A 13,652-nucleotide genomic window follows, 5' to 3' on the forward strand; every position below is an offset into this window, starting at 1 on the left:
CTCATATATATATATAAATTATATATACATATATATATATATAATATAAATTATATATACATATACATATATATATATATATAGCACACTAAATACAAAAGATTCTAAAATGTGTACTTTCGATGATATAACTTTTATTAACACAATGTTATTCGATGCTCTAATTGAAAAATTTCTAATTTCTCTGTTAAACTAGTGCATGAATTATTATTCAGTAAAGCTGGAAATAGAAATAAAAGATGTATTTTCCTTTACCACAATTATATATTTCATTGTCACATTTTGAGACATTGGCAAAAAATCATACATATATTAGATTAAGATTTCTGAAGTTCTTAGCTGATAGTATACGGAGCATGCATAAATTACATATTTACCATTGTGTAAATATCGGTACATAGTAGATTTGAATAAGCAGAAATTGTCAATATCAAAGTTTAATAGGTAATAACCATGTCTATATATAGTATAAGTGAATTTTTATGAATATGATATACTTATATGTGTGATATAGTATGATATACTATATGTGGGATTTGTATAATAAAAATCAAACATTATCAGTTATTTTTCTTTTCGCTACTCACAAATGAAAAGCATTCTGAATACAAAAATAGGCGAAAGAAATCTACTTGTGCACAATTGTGATTGGGAACAGTATTTTCTTAATCACATACATTCAAATATGTACATATATAATTATATATGTGCATCACAGTGATAATGGTGTTTTTATAGTCAAATAAGAAGATATTAATGAGCAATATGTAATATGAATGTACTTAGTAGCAACTACGCTTAATTTGTAGTGCATCGACCATCATGAAATTACGTAAATGACACAGTGCTGTCATAACATCTTCAGTATTTCCCTCAGCATATCTTCCCAACCAGTTGGTGGGTAATGCAGTACCCGGCTTAGTGGTCACATTGGATGGTGTTGCCATCTTCACTGCAGTTTTCCATGTAGGCTTCTGTGGAGCACTTGAAGTATTTTGCAAATTTTCAATATATTTAATATATGCCTCGGAATGCAAAACGCGTTGAGGCCTTGGTGGCACCGTTACAAACATTGGTTCTGGCGGTGGTCCCAAAACTTGCATTTGATACTGCGAAACCGCACCATTCTCTACTCCATTGCCGGTGACTCCTCGAGGTGACATAACTGCTTGTTGTACTTGATGTGATGGTGTATTTAGTTGAATAACTTGTGTAGTTTTTTGATTTTTTCTCGGCACAAAATTTTTGCTTCGCTCATTTGGGAGTAGAATTTTACCACCCTTGCTTAAATGTACCTCTCGGACATGCTTGATGAGACGCAATAATGATGGAAACGCTTGCATGTTTTTCTTCATGCGTATACATCCGCGCCATAAGCAAGTGAATTCAGTATCGTTGCCTTGCATGGCCGAACGTTGAATGTGGCCAGTGCCATCTTGAATACAATGTTCCATGCAGTCGACAGCATCTTCAAATTGATAATCACATTTATCCCATAGACATTCAAATATATGACCATTCTGCTGATCATTGGGCCCTGGGCTACCGCTTACCGCACCAGCTGCACAATTCAAACTTTCATCTATTTCCCGGCGGGCAGCTGACTCCTCATTTAAGCGTGAAGCACGATCCTCCCAACTCTGTTTGACGCTAGCTGGTAAATTTTTCCATTCCGTGCCCACCATACGTGAAATATCCCCGAATGAAGCATCAGGATTGCTCTGACTAATTCCTATTAGAAAAGTAAAGATTTAAGTGAAATGTTAGTTTACTATGTTAAAAGTACTCACCTTTGCGCACTTCACTTGAATAAAGAATATAACCAGTTAGGCTCTTTTTAGTTGTTTTATTTTTCACTTTCGACGATATCGGTGTGGAAGATACCGAAGGAGCTGGCGACGATATTGCCGCTATATCCGAATTGACCGACGGTGGGTTACCATCTAATGAGTCTTCCATCAAAGCCAAATTTTCCTGGGCTTCAGCCCCTTTAACATCTCTAATAGGCTTCAAATGGGTTTTAAAATGGAATATCTCATCCTGTGTTACTTCAGGACTATGTTGAAATTTCCGTAAACCACCAGGTGTGTTGAGCTTACGTAATGATTTACGTAATTCGTCGTAAACATACTCACAAATGTAGACATCGCACTCTGGAATCTCAGTGGGACGACTACTTATGTAATCGGTATATTCCAAAACGGCACAGCGCCCAACAATGGCGATTAATGGACTAATGTCTTCAACGGTCGACAATAAAAGTTCTTGACGATAGTATTGTTTGTTTGACGGCGATACTATCTCGCTTGGAGTCAAAAGCCAGGGTCCTTTGAAATATGATTTGCTACCGCTTTCCCATATTTGATGAATTTGTGCAATCGATTGCTTTCCACTTTGGGTAGCCACGTATACGAAGTCACCGATTTTAACCGCACCACTGCAAATCGTGTTAAACTGCTGATAGTAAACACTGTTCGGTTCCGAATTTAAAGGTAGCGCATCGCATATTACATTTGGTTTTTCCTTTTCCACTAATGTCTCTTGTAACTTAAGCTCTTCCAATTCGCCTTTGTGCTTCTCAATGCGTTCTTTAAATACCGACATAACTCTTTTCAGCTCTAATGGCTCATCTCTGGGAACAAAACGAACAGGATCGTTCTCACGTACAAAAGGCCATATTTTGAATTTTTTGAAACAACGTGCGCGGCCATTATATCTTGATTCACAAACAAATACATCCTTATCGGCATAACCTTCTGGACGCATTTTAATATAATCTTTGATGTGCATTATATAACATTTTCCAAGCACCTTGTCCATTGGAATCGTCTGAGAAACGCTGCTTTTAAATACCTCCATTTCGAGAAATTTTCGCGTTGTAACATGGTATGTTTCATGTGGCCGCAAGAAAACTGATCCATGCATCCACTTCACATTATCTGCTGTTGTCCAAAGGCGCTCAATGTATGCAATGCTGGGAATTTTGTTCTCCGGTAGTTGAAAGTACACAAAATCTCCAGGCGAAAATACTTTCTGATTGATGGTCATACTTTCACCTTGCATTGCAGCCGTATCCAAATCATCCTTATCCTCCTGGTCTTGATCTTCTTGTGCAACTTTCTGTTGACGCATTACTTCTACCTCCGCCAGTAAATTCTCTACAGTGTACAGTAGAGCTGGTGAACTGAAGGTATATTTGCACAATTCATCACGCTTTTTAATGAAGAACATCTGGAGTTCAATTGAATCCTGGAATACGTCGGAATCCGTTCGGGATAAACGGCGAGCTCTTTCGAGACATGAAAAAATATCTTCTTGAAAAACATCTAACCGCTTATATGTCAGCTTATCTAAACGGCGTTTTATCAAATCCAGTGAGATTCCTCGAGTTTTACTCATTTTACCGTTACCATCAGCAATCTCATCATATTCTGGGACCTCAGCTAAAGAGTCAGAATAGCATCTTCCTGCCTCATCTTGGTGATTGTATAACTGAGTAAACAAACTAAGAAACAATTCTTGTACAGCTAGTGATACATCTGGTGTGGATGATTGTTCATTTCTTAAGCTTTGTTTCAATTGGAGTGTCAATTGCTGTAATACAAGGGCATCCTTGTATATCTGTGAGTCCGGTTCATTATACTTGCAAGCATTTTCAAGCATCAATAAAAAGTCAGCCGCCAACTCATCTACGCTCTCGTAACTAGCTTGCTTTAACTTTTGCGCTATACGCTCCATATCGATTGGTTCCTTTATAATATCATAGTAATCTGGATACTCATTCTTCGATGGAAGCTTAGTAAATATTAAAGACAATTGTCGCTTGCCTTTTGGTTCTTGATATTCTCGTATGGTCTCATAAAATTGCCACAATTTATCAACAACAACAGTCTTTCTACGACCACTGGGTTTGCCCAATTTTTGTGGCGGTTTTTTAATGTCTGCTAAACCCGGGAATTCTCGTAGTTTTTCATTCAATGCTCTTTCCAAATTATTCGCATCTTCATAAATTGTGGATCCCTCTTCATTATATTGTCTACAATTCAAAAACATAAGTCGATAATCTGCAACTACATCTTCTACTGTAGCATATTTATCACAACGTATATTGTGTTCAATTGTATTCATGTCAATGGGATTTTGTATAATGTCATAGTAGTCGGGATAAATTTTTCTAGGTGGTTTCTCCATAAACAGGTCAATGGGCTTTCGATTTCCAATAGTAAAATCAACCAAATACCTTTGTATGCTTAAAATTTTTTTCTTTATGACAGCGTTTATCGGAATCCTACTTGCCTTTGGTGAATTACTGATAGGTGTATTGGGCGCACTTGTATTATTAGAATTAATACGCGGACGGCCTTTTTTCTTTTCACGTGGTGTGTCACGATTGTTTAACAATGTATCCTCCGTATCCCCATCAATATCACCGTCATCATCCATGTCGCTAGTTTCCGGTTCCAACGACTCTTCAACCAACTTTGTATTCATTATTTTTAACATCTTCACGGCATCCTTGTGCGTACGATGTGTTGATGGAAATGCTTTTTTTGCATTATCTAACATAAGGCAGAGATCAGCGGTAAGATCGCTGATGTTAGCGTAATCTCCTTTTTTCAGTTTAGTATGTATTTGACACATTGATATCGGATATTTAATGAGTTCAAAGTACTCAGGATGAAAACGACGTACCGGCAATTTCCACAATGATGTACCCAATGGAGGGCCTGTTGCTCCAGGATGCTCTGAAGAACCAGGTGCATTATATAAATGATCAAAAAGTGCCCACATCGGGCCTTCACCTTTTTTGCTTGTTTCTTCATYATCAGAACTATCAACTTCTTCCTTCATAGCTGTAATATAAAAATTTAAAAAAATGCTTTAATGATTAACGTTTATGGAAAAAGCATACCCGAAATTGCTGCACTTGATAAAGTTTTGACGCGACGTGATGGTTTAATTTTACCACTATCAATTTCCATGCGTCTTTGCGTGAAAAGACGTTTTAGAGTTTTTGAATCCTTATAGATTTGTGAACCGGGCTCATTAAATTGACAAGCATTCTTTGTCATTTGTAAAAGATCGCGTTCCATTTCCACAAGGTTCGAATAAGCATTCATTTGAATTTTTGTAGCTATTAATCTTAAATCTATTGGGTGTTCAATGACATCATAATAATCAGGATACATTTTTTTAGACGGCAATAAAAGAAACATCCGATGAAGCGGTCGATCATTCATGGTAACGTCCACTGCGTTCATAACAACGGCAAAAAGTTCTTCGTAGGGATTTATCTCCTCATCGAATCGTGTTGATTCATTATCTACTTCAACTGAACCATTGTTACTGGTGGTTCCAGTCAACCGTCTGGGATTGCGACAGAGACGTTTCGTTTTAGGCTCATCTTCAACTATACCATTTGAATCCAATATTCTATGTTTATTTATCAGAATATACTGCCAAAGTGATTGGGCGTCTTGATGCTCAACAGTGTCCGACTTGTAGAATGCTTTAGCATTCTTCACCAGAAGTTCGAAATCTTGCATCAAATCATCTATATCGTCGTAAGAATCCGTCTTTAATTTCTGTTGAATTTTCAGTAAATCAATAGGATTCGTTACTATGTCGTAATAAGAGGGCTCCTGACGTCTTTTTGGTGCACGTATAAATGTGTCGCACAATGAAGCGCCATCTTCTTTTTTAATGCTTCGTATTGAATCGTACAGCTGCTGGCACAATTCACTTGGGTCTGGTCGGCGTTTTTTGCGTACGGAAGTTTGTAGAACTGGAGATTGCTCCGGAGTTGAATCATCCATTTGTAAGGGATCCTCATCTTGCTTACTAGAAATAGAACTAGCTCGTCTTTTACGACTCATCATCTTTTAACTTTTGTATTAAAAAATAACACGAATCCACCCCAAATAACATGTAATACTCAAGTAAAATTACAAATGCTTTTCTTCTATTTCACAGAGTTGCCACACACTGCAACATTTGCTCAAAAAACGGACTTGCCGCACTTTTCAATGGAATTATACGTTCATTCTTACGCTATATATTGCCTACAAATCAACGCTACGGAATCTGCAATCCATTGAGAAATTAGAACGGAAACTAACAAATCAGGATGAAGGATCACAGTTACAATAGAGGAGTTAAAATTTTCAATTGTGGTTTAAGAAAATTATAGGAAGTTTAACAGAAACCTCTGAAAGAGCTGTTGGGTAATTAACTGGTGACTTAACCGATAAGTTGCTAGGAGGGTGGTTCATAGAGATCACAAGATATAAAGATTTCATATTAAATAAAGTTTAGGTGAATAAATAAATAAGTTATTTAAGTAAAATAACTGCAATTCAATAAAATAAAATATTTAAATATCCTCACAATCATTATAGTCTATGTCACCATAAAGATTTTGTGGCGCCATGTAATTTTGTGGCATTTCCTTTTGCTATATTGACAATTATTTGCTTATGCTTTTTCCATTTTCTTGTACACATTAATATTCCGTTTTTATATGCCTTTCTAGTTTGTGCTAAATATCACAATTTTTAAAATCCTCTAATTACCAATAAATAAATAAATAAATATTTGAAAACCTCAAAATATAGTTCCTTAAAATTGTTGTAAAATGTATGATATATTTCGGTTTAGAAAGCTCTAACAATGTGAAGAAAACGAAACAATTTTCAATTGGGCGTACGGGTAGTGATAGTACGATTTGGATTGCTTTAAAACGCATTAAGAGGGCAGTATCTCATCTCCCAAGAAAAACTCTTTTATTGACGAAAATCGAAAGTAAAAAAACACTTGGATTAAAAATGTTTAACGATGTTCACCTTGCACGCGTCAGCAAAATTCAACGCAGTGCGGACGTGGCCAAAGGTCCTGCTGGGCCAAAATCTGTCGGCCGACGCTTTACTACACCCAATACCAAAGAAGTTCATTTGGGAAATAATGTCACAGACGTGGTATTTGTTAGTAGCAACACTCCTAGAGCTGGTGATATTGTCGTTACCAAGGAAATTGAATCACCTGATCACACTCAACGCGACAACAATGAAAGTGATAATAACATTAGCTCCTGTTCCACACTGGATATCGGAAAGGTTAGTGGATGATACGTTAAAATTGTTTGGAGTAATAAGAACAAAGAAATGTTAGTGGTGATGAAGTAGTGCCCGTATTTTCTTTTATTTATTATTGACATATCACTGCGCAAGTGCTTTTGTGATAGGACGAATATTAAAACAGAAAAAAAACAGTGCAAGGTCAGTACAAAATAAAGAAGGTGTTTAGAAAACTAAAATTTGAATGACGTACAAGTTCAATTTTTATAAAAATTCAAACATACAATTTTCGAAAATCACTACAAAATTATTTAAATGAAGCTTATTGGCGTAAACCGCGTTATATTATTATGATCATGGAATATTTACCACCAATTACGAGAAGTTTTAGCTGTATGTGCTGCAGCGAAATGCAGCAACGTCGTCAACAACAACAGTCTTGTAATGAAAATATTGTCCCAACCGAATGGGAGTATGCGATGATATCACAGCCACTACCGCTGCATAGATTTAAAGTAGTCTTACAAAATGCCCTCAGTTCTGATAATATGTAATAATATGTATGCCGAACTGTGTGTGTATTATTTTTAGGTGGAAAATCTATCACTTCAACAGTTGGAATCTCAAGTGCGAGACTTAATGCATCGTCTTCAAATTTCTGAACAACAACGAGCAGATTTACAACATCAGTTGGAGGAATGCAACGGAGAAAAAGATTTGTGTCTGCGTCGATTAGAAGTTGTCAGTGCAGCACATGAATGTCGCATAACAGAAATGCACTGCGTCATCGCTGAGTTAAGTAAGAAATTAAGAGCTAAACAAGATACCGTAATATTAGAGGAAAATGAGCCTGATGAGAGTGGTAAGCTAATTCTCCTATAGACTCAGTAAAAATATTACCATAAAAAACTTGTATTATTTTTCCAACAGAATTGAGTTTTCAAGAAGACGTGTCTGTTTACAATTCCGAGCTAAACTTGACCAACCCCGATGCTGAATGTCAAACTGATATAGTTGAAAGTGGAGCAGAAAAATCGATATGTAAAAGTCATAGCACAGGCGATAATGTCCATTGCGTAGATTTAACAGACCAATATCGGATTAATGATGCGGTTAGCAAAGGGCAAGTGGAGGTGGTATATAAAATTTTCTAAACCGCATTTTTATATTGAACGCTTTTATTTATACGAAGGCACTTCAAGAAGAGATTCTACATTTAAAAGCTCAAATCGCACTACTACAGTCAGAAATAGCTAATAACGAAATCTCCCCCCTTGAGCAAAAGCAAAGTACTGGGCAATTCGCATCAACGATTGTTAGTGAAGACAAAAATAGTGATTGTGATCCCAAAAGGATGACACAGTCTGGTATTTATTATAAAATGTCTAATTATTTCTCAGCAAAGCATTTTGTTGTAAATTGTATTACAGATGTTGTAACGTCTCTAAAACCGTATGAGCTGTTATCAGCTCCCCAAGTCCCACCACCTGTAGCGAAAATAGCTGAACGTGTTAAATTGAAATGCGGCAGTAGGCCAATACCACACAAACAGGAGTCAAAAACTGAAAAAGGCATTCCTAGTACAGAAGTTCGTGAACTAAAATAAATATTTTTGAGGAAAATTGCGTAAAGCAGTTATATCTCGTACATTTTCAGATGCAAGACGACGACATAGTTGAGCAAGCCATGACGAATAGTTACTCCGAAATATCTCAAATGGATACGGAAATGCAGCGACTACAACGAAAAGTTGAACACCTGAAAATGCGAAACACAATTCTCTCCCTCTCATTAGACGAGTGTAAAGAACACTGCGAACACCTGTACTTACTTTGTGGCAAATACGAATCTAATGCGATAGCTCTGCAGACTGCAGTAAATTGCAGTGATCGTGCAATAGAAGCTTACGATGTTATGTTAGCACTGCTGGAGAGCAAGTATGAAAGGCATAATAATGCTTATGTGAATATAAATAACAAATCTTTCATAACTGTATTAAAAATTTAGGTTAGCATTAATGACGGAAAAATCTCACAGCTCTGAAGAGAGTAGAAGAGCTGTAGAGACAGTGGCACGACACCTATTAGATCGCTTAGAAAGTGAAAAAAACATTTGTGAAAATAGTTTGGGGCCCTGGCAGTCAACGTAATTTCAAAACTCACAAAAGGTTCATTTGATTTAAATAATTATATATTTTCAATTTTAGATTTAGTATTCCGGATAAAGTATGCATACCATGGACTACAGACGATGACAACCGATTACGGTACCACGTTTCCAAATTGAAAGGACGCCGTTCAACTGTACAAAATACTATAGTCAATTTGGAGTCACCGTTTAGCGACTTGTATGAGAAATCGCTCGTAGCCATCGAAAGTAGTAGAGGAATGGTGGAAAAAGTTAGTAACACACAATTTGATCTCGAAACGGCTGTAATGATGCAAGAATTATTGAATTTGCGAGAGGAAAATATCACATTGAAATCAAGGATAGAATCAACGGAAGCAGAAAATCGTATTGCCAACGAACGCAATAGCTCGCTTGAAGAAGCTTTGCAGCAATTGCAACTTCAATTGCAATTGCAACTTCAAATTACAACAGATGCGAGTAGCGCACTTTTCCATCGTGAACAGATGGCAGAAAATAGAGTATCGTATTCCGAGTCAGAGCATGTCGCACTTACAGAACAACAATTGATAGAGGCATTGACACGCGAATCTGAGCTTAAAAGTCGCATACAAACGTTAATTGCATCTGTTACAGCTTCGCAACTTAATACAGATGAAAGACACGTCCAGTTACAGAATAATATTCAGGATTTGCAAAAATCAAATTTGTAAGATTTTCTTGAATTTTTTAAAAACTTTATGCATATTAATATTGTTTGCAATATTTCTAAGAAACCTAACACAACTCTTGGAGCAAAACAAGCGCAGATATCAAGCACGCGTGCGCAGATTAGAACAGAGAATTGTGGAAATGTCATTTGGCGCGGACAAGAAATTTATTGGAGAAAAATGTATTGCCAATGATAATTGTATTGGTCGAGAAAGTTTCACTTATAATGCTAAAGCACAGCAGCCTCAACTTTTAAAATCAAAAAACTCAGAGGAACTATCACAATCGTATGAGTCACAACTACAAATACAAGATATCGTGCCTGAGACTACTCTTTAGAATAATAAAATTATTATGTTCACAACAAAAAATACAATACAATTAAGTTATGTTTCCTATTATTCTAGCCTACCATATGCCAAATTCACTTAACATATTTAATTAATCTAATCCAATTCCATTCGAGTGTGCCATTTATCAATTGATTTACCGCTTGGCTTAGCTAATCGGGCGCCTTTGTGCAAGTATGCAATATTTAATTAATTGTGCATTAATTACACATGCACATTTCTGCATCACTTAATATTATATAAAATATTGCGGTAACATAATTAATTCCATGTATTCACATAATTATACCTTATATATATATAAAAAAAAAAATATATATATATATATATATATATGTATATATACGTATGTCTAAGTATGTTTTTGATTACACAATGCTTGTTAATACATATATTACTATTGTACAAAACGCGCTGAAATAAATTACAAAAATTGAAGCATAAAGAATTTATTTTTTCAACAATACATTTTGGAGGAATGTTCCGTGTTTATTATTCAGTCCATTTAGGGAATGTAGGGGGCTACTTTTGGAATATATGCGTTAAAATTACTCCTACGATTGACTTGGATTTTGTCCGACCAAGGGCTAACATTACGATGCTCTGACCAGAAATTTGAGAGTAGTAATAAAATTACATATTTATATTGCAGACATCAATTAATAAGCAATGAGTAATCAATATAATTGTTATTATTTTCTGGTTGATTTTGCATACATAATAGTTTATATTATGTTTTACGTAAATATTATAAATATTGCAATAAACTTTGAATGCAGAGGTCACCATTCACACTACGCTCTCTGCAGCTGTCAATTTAGTTCACATTAAGTAGCGACATCTACAAGTTCGAATGTACAGAAATTATCCGCCATGTTGGGCTTCCGCCCAAATGCTGTCTTTTTCTGTCCCCTATTGTTTGGTGGAGGACGTTTTCTGCTATTACAGCGGGATTTTACGCGTATTTTTTAACAATTAGGAAGCAAAAATGGTGAGTTTTTCTTGGAAAAAGTGAGCTCTGTAATTTACCAGTGATTAGCTGCTACAAAACTCTTAAAACACGGAAATAATATACAAAACTTCATACGGAAAGTATCGTACACGTGTTAAGTGGCATTACAACGCCGCTCATAGCTGGCAGAAAATTAATGGAGAAATGGAAAATAATTGACTGTGCTTTGGTTTTTATTTATTTTATTTTAATTTTTTACTTTTAGAGTTTAGCCAACGCTAGACCTTTGGTATCTGTCTATTCAGACAAAAATGAACAGCTTAAGGATAAGAACATCTGCTTGCCTGCAGTGTTCAAAGCCCCCATTCGTCCGGATATTGTTAACGAAGTGCACCAGCTAGTTCGTCGCAACAATCGTCAACCCTATGCCGTTAGCGAGCAAGCAGGTGTGTAAAGAATTGTTGACTAGTATATAAAGTAAATATAATAACCCATAAAAATTGTTTTTAGGTCACCAAACGTCTGCTGAATCTTGGGGTACTGGTCGTGCCGTCGCTCGTATTCCCCGTGTTCGCGGAGGTGGTACCCACCGTTCCGGTCAGGGTGCTTTCGGTAACATGTGTCGTGGTGGACGTATGTTTGCTCCAACCAAAACCTTCCGCCGCTGGCACCGCAAGGTAAATGTCAACCAGCGCCGTTACGCTCTCGTTTCGGCTATAGCTGCATCTGGTGTTCCAGCCCTAGTTCAATCCAAGGGCCATATTATTGATGGTGTATCGGAATTCCCATTGGTGGTGTCTGATGATGTGCAGAAACTACAAAAAACCAAGCAAGCTGTAGTGTTCCTAAGACGTACGAAAATTTGGGCTGACATTCAAAAGGTGAGTTACATACCTTCTGGTTAATTTGGCAGTATTCCGTGCAGATGCAAACAAAGTTATATAGTTTGTTAATGTTGGAATCAAATTGAAATTAGTACTGCTATAGTAAAATTTTTCATAGGCGTTCCAGTGAGAAGTTTCAATACTTTTCAATTGGGGTATTTGAAAAGTACAAAATATGCAATAATTGAATATATTTATACAAAATATACAATAGTTGTCCAGATTGTAACGCAAATTGTTTTATATTTAAACCATAGGTGTACAAGTCGCAACGTTTCCGTGCTGGTCGTGGTACAATGCGCGATCGTCGCCGTATCGCTCGCCGTGGTCCTTTGATTGTTTACTACAAGGATGAAGGTCTGCGTCGTGCTTTCCGTAACATACCTGGCATTGAAACAATGAACGTTGACAAAATGAATTTGTTGAAACTTGCGCCAGGTGGTCACGTAGGACGTTTCGTCATCTGGACTGAATCTGCGTTCGCTCGTTTGAACGAATTATTTGGCTCGTGGAAGACACCATCAGCTTTGAAGAAAGGTTACAATTTGCCCCAACCTAAAATGGCCAACACCGATTTGTCACGTTTACTGAAATCCGAAGAAATCCGTAAAGTATTACGTGATCCACGTAAGAAGGTGTTCCGTCGCGTCCGCCGTCTGAATCCATTGTCTAACGTTCGCCAACTGATCAAATTGAATCCTTACGCTGAGGTATTGAGACGTCGTGCTGCGTTAGCTGCTGAGAAGCGTACTATTGCTAAATCTCTGGCAGTCGCTAAGAAGAGGAACGTAGAATTGGCGAAATCGCACTTTGCTGCTGTGGCCACCAAGGCGCAAGCTAACCGCACAAAAATGTTGCAGAAAATTTTAGCTGAACGTAAGAAGAAGGCGGCCACCAAGAAGGCTACTGCGAAAAAACCAGCCCCAGCTAAGAAGTAAAATGGGTGGAGTTCGATTATTATGCTTTTCTTAATATGTAATTGAAGAGTAGTTACAAGAGTTCTATTCATAATATAAAATACTTTATAAAAAACACGACTAATGTTATTATTTAAGATAATATACCACAGGAATTTTGTGAAAAAAAACCGTGCGCTATTTTTTAGTGATGAAATTTATGTGATCTTTTCATTACCACTAAGAGGTTGCGGGTGGTCTTAGAGCGTCAAATAGCTTTTGGTCAAACTTTACTAGTGTTACGAGTAAGTTCAAAAATAACAAAATCATGCCTCAATTCGACTCGAATTGGAAAACAGAAACAATAAAATATTAAAAGACACAGTCACTGAATGATATTTCAGTTTTAAAATGCTCCGTCCTTGCTCACAACACTCGGGTCTATGTAACCGGAACGAACCCGGATTTTTATCCGGCCAAGGACTCTCAACTCTGCAGAATTCTACCGCTACAAGAACAACAAAAAACTCCGTAATAAAATTTTTGTATACCTATTTATTTTCGATTTTTAGGCATGTGTGAATGGTAGAAACCCTTTAAATTAAATTATATGATTCGAGAAGTCAATCAGATTCAATAATGATATATACATATGTACT

General features: G+C 36.6%; 3 protein-coding genes across 4 annotated transcripts; 2 read left to right on the top strand and 1 right to left on the bottom strand.

Moving 5' to 3' along the window:
- Positions 1-244: 244 nt before the first annotated feature.
- On the bottom strand, positions 245-5,982 carry LOC108969844 (protein polybromo-1). Its single transcript, XM_018934823.1, has 3 exons — positions 4,913-5,982; positions 1,791-4,853; positions 245-1,732 (listed from the first exon to the last, which is right to left on the bottom strand). Exons 1-3 carry the CDS (start codon positions 5,877-5,879, stop codon positions 783-785), a joined length of 4,980 nt encoding a protein of 1,659 aa, XP_018790368.1. The 5' UTR covers positions 5,880-5,982; the 3' UTR covers positions 245-782.
- A 573-nt stretch (positions 5,983-6,555) lies between these two features.
- On the top strand, positions 6,556-10,559 carry LOC108969812 (colorectal mutant cancer protein). Of its 2 annotated transcripts, none has more exons than XM_018934748.1 (9): positions 6,556-7,112; positions 7,665-7,935; positions 8,004-8,206; positions 8,266-8,440; positions 8,504-8,661; positions 8,730-9,010; positions 9,081-9,218; positions 9,280-9,909; positions 9,974-10,559. In XM_018934748.1, the coding sequence occupies exons 1-9, from the start codon at positions 6,639-6,641 to the stop codon at positions 10,248-10,250; spliced, it is 2,607 nt and encodes an 868-aa protein (XP_018790293.1). In that variant the 5' UTR covers positions 6,556-6,638; the 3' UTR covers positions 10,251-10,559. The 2 variants fall into 2 exon arrangements, with proteins under 2 accessions (XP_018790293.1, XP_018790294.1); XM_018934749.1 differs by lacking the exon at positions 6,556-7,112 and adding an exon at positions 7,391-7,588.
- A 597-nt stretch (positions 10,560-11,156) lies between these two features.
- Positions 11,157-13,131, top strand: LOC108969850 (60S ribosomal protein L4). Its single transcript, XM_018934831.1, has 4 exons — positions 11,157-11,252; positions 11,479-11,659; positions 11,724-12,094; positions 12,355-13,131. Exons 1-4 carry the CDS (start codon positions 11,250-11,252, stop codon positions 13,033-13,035), a joined length of 1,236 nt encoding a protein of 411 aa, XP_018790376.1. The 5' UTR covers positions 11,157-11,249; the 3' UTR covers positions 13,036-13,131.
- Positions 13,132-13,652: the final 521 nt, after the last annotated feature.

This window comes from Bactrocera latifrons, unplaced genomic scaffold, assembly GCF_001853355.1.
Source record: "Bactrocera latifrons isolate USDA-ARS-PBARC rearing strain unplaced genomic scaffold, ASM185335v1 scaffold_267, whole genome shotgun sequence".
In the NCBI taxonomy this organism is placed as follows: domain Eukaryota; kingdom Metazoa; phylum Arthropoda; class Insecta; order Diptera; family Tephritidae; genus Bactrocera; species Bactrocera latifrons.